Source organism: Chanodichthys erythropterus, chromosome 2, assembly GCF_024489055.1.
Source record: "Chanodichthys erythropterus isolate Z2021 chromosome 2, ASM2448905v1, whole genome shotgun sequence".
NCBI classification, from domain to species: domain Eukaryota; kingdom Metazoa; phylum Chordata; class Actinopteri; order Cypriniformes; family Xenocyprididae; genus Chanodichthys; species Chanodichthys erythropterus.
The window spans coordinates 11,051,646-11,061,739 of NC_090222.1; the positions used below are offsets into that span (position 1 = coordinate 11,051,646).

The window sequence follows — 10,094 nt, forward strand, 5'->3', positions numbered from 1 at the left end:
TGGTGAATACTACTGTATTACTGTAAAAGAGGTGAATTGGTTTATCATGCATTTTGTATCAACATTTTGCACATTTCCTTTTGACTTCTCAGGATGCAGCCTATCATCATGTTTTTCCTTTGATCGTTCCAGAATGTGGTCTTAACCATAACATTTGCATGTAGATAAAATCACATGTACCTCACAATGAGGAAGTGGTTGAGTGTGATCACAAAGTCCAATCAGAAACATCAATGAATGAACTTGCATTATGGGTTGCATCAGATATTCGATATATACTGTATGCTGTTGATAGATTTTTTGATAAATATTGAATTTTATAGACAGAAATTAAAGTAGTTAGAGTTATTAATCATTTAGATTTGATTTTGTTATTACTATAAAATACTTTAAATAATGTCTCATTACTGTATGTGTCAACAGTTTTGGGACAGTTTTTATAAAAGTTACTGTCTGATTAAGGTTTTCGTTGCGTAGGTGCTACTTGAAGTATCAATGTCATGTCAGCAGTCTTAATGTACTGTTTGCATCAGAGCCAAAGAACACAGGAAATCCACCTCACTCTGCAGAGCATATCTCTGTGGCTTTCCGCTGTAGCTTTTAAGGTAAAGACAAAGGTTAGGGTGAAGTTACTTCTCTGAAGCGTCGCATTTCTGTTCACAGTTTTTTTTTCAATAACTTGAAAAGCTTGTGAAGCTTTACACATAAAAATGTAAACTAAAAGGGAAATTATAAACCTAAAAAGTTTTATAATCTAAAAAATGTAATTAATTTAAATATATTCTATCAGGTTTTTATTAGAATTGTATTAACAATAGTTATTATTGAGTGGATTGGATATTATGTTGAAATCAGTGACATACTGTATATATAGTAATGATATATGGTTTGAAAATATACCCCCATAAAGGTAATAAAATGCCCCTGAAAATCAATTCCATGGTGCAAATCGTTAGCCTCATAGCATAATTGCCTAAGTCATTTTTTGGCCAAATTGTGATATCTGCCTTTGAAATATGATCTGGACAATTATGCTATGAGGCTAACGAAATATTGCCCCTTAATGAAAAGGTTAATTTCTGCCATGGACAAATGGTCAGAATTATATCATTCAGTATACTGTGAGGCAATCTAGTTAGTTTTGAGATAGTGTTGTTACTGAAATGTTTTATGTTAATTATTTTTGAGCTGTTCGGTAAGTGTAGGCGTGTATGTGACTGTAATGCCATATGTGTTAGGGAGGGCTCTTGTGGTAAGAGGTAGCATTACAATATTACAAACTTTTGAAACAAATTTTTATTTATTTATTTACATATTGATAAACATCTTGAAACATTTATCAGTGTGTAAGTAGTTTAGGCAAAAAATGTAACACAGACATTAGGAATATGCAACATTACAGACATCAATCCAGTATAGACTACATTCAAAATAAAGTTCCTCCATATATTAACACTGCTCTCGCATATCCTCTTTTAGCCTATGTGAGGGGACATGTTTTATTTTGTTTGGTTTTGCCCTCAAAGGGTGTGTGTGTGTGGTTGAGGATGTTGTTTCTTTTCCTGTGGTATTGACTGCTGTAGAGAACCAGTCATTAAATTTGTAGCAGGTCATGTCATGAGAGTTTAGAGATATTGAGGAACAGATGCTTGTAGGTGACATACTTTGGCAAATATGAAATTATTTGTAAATTCCTTACATTTAATGCATCAGTTAATTTTGAAGCCAGCGTGAAATACAGGCACTAGTTTATTACTTTTTTTTTTTTTTTTTTTTTTTTTTTAAATAATGATTGTTTTCATTAATTGAGGTAGAATAATTTATATGATATTACCATCATTAAATCAACAAATGGTATGTTCCATAGTGAAATACATGTATGAAGATTAACATATTTATATTTACAAAAACAAAGCAAGATTAAATGATAAGCACAATATTTACAAAACAAAGAAACAGCACTAAAATATTCAGAAACAATATCGTTGATCTTATTGCGTTAAAAAAAAAAAATTTAAACGTGCGTAGTTTTGTTGGGAGATGTAAAAAAAAGTGCTGTGTTGGAAGTTTCATTCTCTGAAACTTTTGATTGTGTAGATGTTGACTGGTAGGTCTTCACGCATCTTGAAAACACACTTATAAGGCATTTCCTGAACTTTTCTCCAACAAAAGCATAAATCACTGGATTTACAGAGCAGTGTGTGAGCGCAATTGTCTCTGTCCACTCCATGGCCATGTTGACATTACCAACAGCCTCACAGCTAGATAGAATGTCAAAGTCCTGCAAGGTTTTCAGAAACACCACCACGTTATAGGGCACCCAGAAAACCACAAACACGATGACAATGCCTAAGATGAGCTTTATTGCCCGATCCTTTTTCGAGTTTTTTGTCTTCTTCACAACCATCAGGACTCTGATGTAGCAGTACGCTATAATAGGCAAAGAAATGAACAGTCCAACTGCATTTTCACTAAAGTTACGGAAAAGTTTCCACTTCTGGGACGACCCAGAAGGATAAATTCGCTGACAGTTGGTGATGTTATTTTCTGTGACCATTGCTGCGAAGATGGCCTCTGGAAGGGCGGCACAGATCGAAACCATCCATATAATGAGACTCGCCACAATTCCATAACGCAACATCTTTGCTCCCAGCACCGCAACGGCATGTACAATGACCAGATAGCGATCCACGCTCATCAGGGTCACGAATAAGATCCCACTGTAAAATCCCACTTGGTATGTACCTGCCATAACCTTACACATTTCGTTGGATTTTAAGGAGTGGCCCTGAGCATAGAGAGCCCAGGAGGGCAGTGAGAGGACCATTAGTAGGTCTGACAGGGCCAGATTTAGCAGGCAGAGATTTGTCATATTTTTCACATGCATTTTTTTCAAGAGGACCCATAAGACGGTGATGTTGCCAACAAGGCCAAGCACAAAAACTATGTAGAAAATGGCTGCCTTGATGTTTGAATTCAGGTTTGAATTATCAGTTTCGCATGGGGTTTCCGTTTCGTAGTAATCGTATGTTGTATCCATCCTGTAACAAACAATAAATGTTATTTAGTGAAATATGAATGTCAATTGATTTAAAATATCAATATTTGCTGAGGGAAGATAATAAAAATAGAAAACAAAAAGTGGCTTGTCTATGTATTGTTTTAAATTGTCATAGTTTAATTTAATAATTCATTTTTATACTTGGTTTTGATTATACGTATTTATTCATAATTATAATATTTATTATAATTAATTATGTTTTACTGCCATTTTTACTCAATATCACTATAAAAGCACCCCATTTTTTAATTAGTTAAAGTTTCTGTTGTTCTTGAGCACAATGAACTAAACTAGTAAGATCCCACTTTTGTGGACTAAGACCACTCATTTGACTCTATCATGCAGTGGTTTATGATGCTGTTTTTTGAAACCACAGAGAACAATGAAACAAACGTGCGATAATGTCATAGTGTGAAAGTAGGTGTCAGCAATTATAATGCATTCATTAGCAAATCTTCATCATGGGGACTTCTGTAAATCTGGAAAATGAGAGTCAGAAAGCATGTGGAAATTTACATTTGCATAATAATTTGTAGAGAGTAACTAAATTCCATTGCTTTATCATTAGCGGCTGAGGTTACTCTTTATTTTGACGGTCCACTTTAGACATTCTACTAACTATAAGCAACTTTGCAACATGTCAACTAACCCTTAGAGTATCGGAAGACTGTTAGGCTAGGGTTAGATGTTAGGGTTCGGGTTAGTAGAATGAGTTGACCTGTAGTTGCAAAGTTACTTATAGGTAGTAGAAGGTCTAAAGTGGACCATCAAGATAAAGTGTTAACATGGCTGTAGATCAGACAAAGTGTTTTCTATTTTTCTTCCAATTTGTTTAATACAAAATTTGACCATGAAAACAATTTAAAGGTGCCACTAAACCAAACCTCAAAGCTGTCACATGCAGACCTCATTTTCTTTTTCAAATATTAGTGCGTAGAGACAGGAGGTCGCAGTATCCTGTTTAACCACATGCTTTCTGAAACGTCCCACCACAATCCCACTATAACACCATAGTGCCTGTGATCTCATCTACAAATTTTGTGAATTACAGTACTTGCACAGTACAAAACAAATAATTAACAAAACCTCCAAAAACTGAGTAGACATCACTTGTATGTGACATAATTGCATAGACAACATTGAATGTAATATATCAAACTGTTTTCAAGAAACAGGGGTTACATTTTAGAACCAATCTCCATAATTTATCAAGATTTGTCCTTTTTTTAAATGCTGGATCTAAACACAACATGATAAAAAATTCAGTAAATTAAAAAAAAATCAGTTTACCTGTATGATTCAGTCATTATGACAAATTACTGTCACTCTTGTTGTACAGATGTTGAGACTTATGTGTTCATGGAGGCAAGTCTCACACTCTTTCTGTAAAAAAAATCACACTCTTTCTGTACATTTGCCTTCAGCAAATTTCCTGTAAAATGAAGCCTCTGCATGTGTCAGTGTGCTTTTCTGCATATCTTGCACGGCAAAGGTAACGTGAACACATTTCCTGTTTGAGTTAAGCAAGTTTTGGATGCTCAAAAGAAATTCCCGACGAGATAAAACAATAAATAAATGAGTCATTTAAGTCTGTGATGGCTGCTGAATGAATGCTAATATCTGCCCCCACCCACGTCTTGAGGACATTTTATATAGAAAATGTTAAAAACCAGTTCCATCCCACACCAATGACAAATATGTCAAAAAGACCAATATCTGTGCTCTTTTCAGCTTCAACATTGAGTCAGTTTTCAGGAATTGACAAAAATAAAGAGCAAGTGCAAAAATGAATTAAGTGTAAGTTTCGAGAATTTTTCTTTTTCCTGCTCATCATGGTATTTATTATAAAAACAAATGTTTTATATGCAAGCCTATCAGTTTTCCTACATTGCGAAACTTTTAGTTTTACAAATGAGGACAATCTTTAAAGGTCCCATTTTTCGTGTTTTTTTTGAAGCTTTGATTGTGTTTATAGTGTGCAATATAACATGTGTTCATGTTTCGCGTGTAAAAAAACACAGTATTTTTCACATAATTTACTTATCTGTATACCGCTGTTTCCACTGTCATAAAAACGGGCTGATGACTTCCTTGTTCTATGAAGTCCCTCCTTCAGAAATACGTAACGAGTTCTGATTGTGCCAGCGGTTCCTGTGTTGTGATTCAACAGCAGTTTAGTGCATCTTGCCCGGAAAGGTCACGCCTCTTACAATAACGTGGAGATGCATGCGCTCAGTGTTATTGTAAACATGTCTTTAATTTTACCCTATCAATTTGAGCCGGAATCAGACCCGCTGATTGGACTGCGGGATGAAAATAACAGCTTTTCAACGACATGGCGACAAACACACTCTACAAACGCAACTCTTGTGTATTCCTGTGGGCGGAGGATAGTCAAAACACTGTTTTAGTGACGTCATTAAAGAAGGAAGTAGAGGGATGTAGTCCAAACTGGCTGTTCGATGTAGGCGACTTCTGTTAAATAAAATATCTCGCTTGGCATTGAACTTTGAGCTTTAAAATTTTACAGATTTTATTTATACTCTAACAACAACATTACACACTAACTTAAGTTTGAAACATGGGATCACGAAGAACGGGACCTTTAAGGAATGAACAAAACATTTTTTGGTAACACTTTAGAATAATGGTCCGTCATTAATAAGTATCTATGCAGGAAGTAATTCTGGACTAATGACTAGTACTACATTAACCCTTCAGCTACTACTAATAAATATAGAAACAAGCTTAACTAATCAGTAAGTAATATCAAAATTAGTTCCTTATTAGCTAATCAATAATTAGAGAATAAGATTGGCATCATTAATAACTAATAGGTAACTATGATAAATTATAAAGAATTACTAATTAATTACTAATCACAACATTAAAGTGTCTGAGATGTGAGCAATTGTCTTTTTTTTTTTTTTACTCTCAAAGTGGTCATAAAATGCATAATTAATTACTCAAGTGTTATCTAGTCACTATGCAGCAACTACTAGTGATCAGGACCATTATTTTAAAGTGAAAAACATCTTATAATGGTCCAGATCACTAGTAGTTCTTGAAGAATGACTAGGTACTTGATTAATTAGTGATGCATTTTATGACCATGTTCTGAGTAAAAAAAAAAAAGTCTTCAAGAACGAAAAAATGTTTTATACTTTAAAATAATGGTCCAGATCACTAGTAGTTCCTGCATAGTGACTAGGTAACACTTGAGTAATTTAAGATTTAAGTCTTGTATGAATCAGAACATGAAATCACAGGTGTTGTACCACAGAGAGAGGGAGAGAGAGGGTGAAAAAATCCACATTCAAACCAAAATATCGGACTTTCTGTTGGTCAGAGCTAATGACTGTAAATTAGAGAGTTGTATGGCTTCATGAGAACCGAGTTTGGTGTCTGTAGGTTAAACTAACCCCCCACTTTTTTCAAAAGGTGGTGCTATAGAGGCCCTCCTTCCTGCCCGTTTCTGACGCTTTGCCCATGTCTACTGGATGACAATCCTGACATATGAGTCTAGTTTCATGCAATTTGAAGCATGCAAAGTTTCTCAAACCCATCCAAAAACAAATATTGAAGTTTGATCTGTTGCTATGGCAACAGTGTTTGAAAAATATTAAAAAATATTTTTACAGGTCTACATTCGTTGTCTTGACATTATTCTAATGAAGTTTGAAGCAAACTGGGTAAATCTTAAAGATGATCTTAAAGATTTTTGAAAGTAACACACTTCCTGCTGCCAGTTGGTGGTACTATAACTTTGACTCACACAATAGTCACATCCATGTGATCAGCCTCCTACAACGAACACACAGCTGAACATATTTCCTGTTTCCCTTTTCTCGCCGTAAATTTGTTGCCTTGCCACGGCCAAACCGTCTGAGATATCAAAAATCTGCTTGCAATTCTACATCCTCAATGTCTTGACTTCATGTTGACCAAGTTTGGTGGTGATTGGATTAATCATCTAGGAGGAGCATATCAAATTCCAGAGCATGCGTTTTTCAAACAACCCATAATGGCTGACTTCCTGTTGAGTTGGCATATAACTTTGAGCATGAAAAGTTGTTAGGCCCAATGAGGTCTATATGTGTACCAAGTTTCATACAAATACATGCAAGCGTGTTTGATATACAGACCAAGTTTTCGGACACCATTCAAGGAGGCGCTGTCGAGCCCCCCTGCCACACCCTGGTCCCATCCTTTGCGGCATCCTAATGGCCACAGATTCCAATGTGTTTGCCAATTTTCAAGAGTTTTTGAGCACGTTAAGGCCCCCAAAAGCCCCGGATGACAGAAAAATAATGCGCCTGAGTGGCTTGGGCCCTAAAAATACTGTGCTATTGACTTTAGAACAGGTTTTTGTTGGTCAGTTTTCAGTTGCCTCAAAACAGAAACACACCAACATATGCACCTGAACACACCTCGTTTTCAGACATGGGCGAACAGATGGTCGCAAGTGATTTTTGCTGAAACTTTTTTGCGCAATGCCATCGCATTTGAATGAGAATGGAATATTTAATCTAAATGTATAGGTTTAACAAAATGTAAACCGAGTTTAGCCAAGGACTAAACAAAGGGGGGTGGTAATGGGAAACAAGGACGTGGGACAAGAGGAGCACATGGCAAACACAAAAGGTGTATTGGACATCGGCTGCAGCTGGATGCTACCGATCAACAAGAGTAGCCACGTGCAGGCGGGGAGGAGTTGAAAGGCTTGTCCGATCTGCATCGGTGCTGCACAGACCAATCGGTGTATGACATCAAATTCGAATGTCACACCGATAGGACTGCACAGCTCTGACAGAGATTGTATATAAAAGGATGATGAGAGGGTCTGTATCTCTTACCATTGGAGAAAGCGTAACGGCTAACTTAACCATGTGCGGCACCTCTCAGCCTATATTTGTAACGGCAGTGACATAAGTGCCTGCCGTACATCAAGAGCCTTAACATTAGCCGTTACATTTTTTTTGGCTAAAGGTTGCAGTCTTGCTTTCCAGTGGTTTTGACTCAACATCTATTGTTCTATCTGTTAAACAGTAATGCGGCACATTTGCTGTTGCTAATGCCATAAATGAGTCCTACTGTCACAACATTCCTTAGTCTGCCTTCTCTTAAAAAATATTAATTTTTATCAATCTAAAACCTACATATATTCCCCAATGAAAGTATTGTTTAGTGTAAAACATTCTGAAGATTAGTGAACAGGCTGTCAATTAATTAAATGATTATCGATTTCACAGCTGATATGAAATAAATGCAAGATTTGACTGATACACCGATGTTTCAAAGACATTTCATTCAGTACTTTATGTACTGCTTACAGCGTCTGTTTTTACAAGAATAAAGTTCTATACAAGCCAATACTATTTAAATACTAATGTAGTGGGGTCTATGTTTTCATATGACGTTATGGGAACCCTCTGCGTGATTGCGTCGTGAAGCATTTCTGTATCTACCTAATGATAAGACAAGACGTCAGAGGCGGGTGACGTCACGGACCAGGAAACTATCCACCTGTTTCCGCAGGGCACTACTGTAAAAGAGAACGTGGGTACAACTTCTGGTGAGGTGGCGGAAGTAGCATACCAATGGTATTTAGTGTGCTAATTAGCGAAGAGGCTAAGTGTTTTTTGGATCATTGTTTACTTTGCAAAGTTGCAAATCTTTATGAGAGATGTCGTTACGGCGCTCAGGGACAACATCTCAGTTTAGTACATTAGTTAATAATATCACAATGCAATAAACAGTTTTCGTGCCCTTAATTGCCCTTTACTTTACTGACCTTCCACAAAAGTGCTGCTGCATGACTAGAGCATCCTGACCCTGCAATACATGAACAACCTGCTGTCTGTACTTCACCTGTCACTGATGCAAGCACCAAAGCCATATGATGTTATATTATTGACTTCTAACGTGTCATGTGTGCCAGAGCCAGTCGCGTTTCCACTGTCATATATGCTATGCTAAAGGCTACTTATGTTAACCTTAACGATAAATACACACGTTTATGGAAAATATCAGTTATATGAATCGTGTATTTATTTGGTTTAATGTTTTATCTGTCTCTTCCCTGTGCCTGGTGATTCCTGACAAATGCGTATCTTTCACAGATTCACACTCTGGTTAACTCGTATAACTCATAACTCCTGTTCCCATTTAGTCGGTCACGTTTAACGTATGTCGGACAGACCGATGAATAGGAATCTCGCTAGAGAGGCCAATCTACTTTGAGTGTAACTACAACGAGCCAATGCCCATTGGCATGCAATCATATGCATCAGCTGCTCGCCTCGCAGCGTGGGTATATAATGAGCAGCAGGTGCGTTGCATCTTCAGGTTTTCGCTGAGGAGCCAAACCAAACAGGCGGCAGCATCAGCAGGACAACGACTGTGGCGACGGGACATACGTCAAGGAACGAGGGTTACCTTTGTAACCGAGACGTTCCCATTCAGTCGGTCACGTTCGACGTACGTCGGACAGACCAACGAATAGGAATCCCTACCAAAGCGCCACAGGAGCTGCCCTCTTCAAGCGCTCTGTTGTAAGCCACCTGAACCCCCTTGCCTGAGGACAGTGGGACAGGGCTAACACTCAGAGGTTAAGCTGCTTGGTCAATATCAGCTGCTCGCCTCGCAGCGCGGGTATATAATGAGCAGCACGTGCATTGCATCTTCAGCTTTTCGCTTCGGAGCTGAACCGTCGTAACAAACAGTGGTGTCTACGAGCGAGTGTTTGTCTTCAACGAGTCAGATTTTTTGGGAAAATCTGCTCTTTGTGTTGGTGCAGGCGGACAGCACTGCAGCAGGACCGAGCTCTCTTCTTTATTTTCTCATTTCTTTTGTTTTGCCTTTTTAAGAGAACAAAGCCTCAGTTTTAAAAAGCCGTTCTTACGGCTGGTGAACGGTGCGCTTTTGAACGCTTAAGAGCTGTTCTCACAGCTGGTAAGAGGGCGGCTACAAGGAGAGAGTGCACACGACAGGCTGCACTATCCCCTGTCTGTGCTGCAGCAGTCATTCCCCT

General features: G+C 37.6%; 1 protein-coding gene across 1 annotated transcript; it reads right to left on the minus strand.

Annotated features, from left to right (window-relative positions):
• Window positions 1–1,748: 1,748 nt before the first annotated feature.
• Window positions 1,749–5,417, minus strand: si:cabz01093077.1 (C-C chemokine receptor type 4). The gene is made up of 3 exons (XM_067392556.1): window positions 5,327–5,417; window positions 4,352–5,212; window positions 1,749–3,041 (listed from the first exon to the last, which is right to left on the minus strand). Exons 2-3 carry the CDS (start codon window positions 4,366–4,368, stop codon window positions 2,015–2,017), a joined length of 1,044 nt encoding a protein of 347 aa, XP_067248657.1. The 5' UTR covers window positions 4,369–5,212; window positions 5,327–5,417; the 3' UTR covers window positions 1,749–2,014.
• Window positions 5,418–10,094: the final 4,677 nt, after the last annotated feature.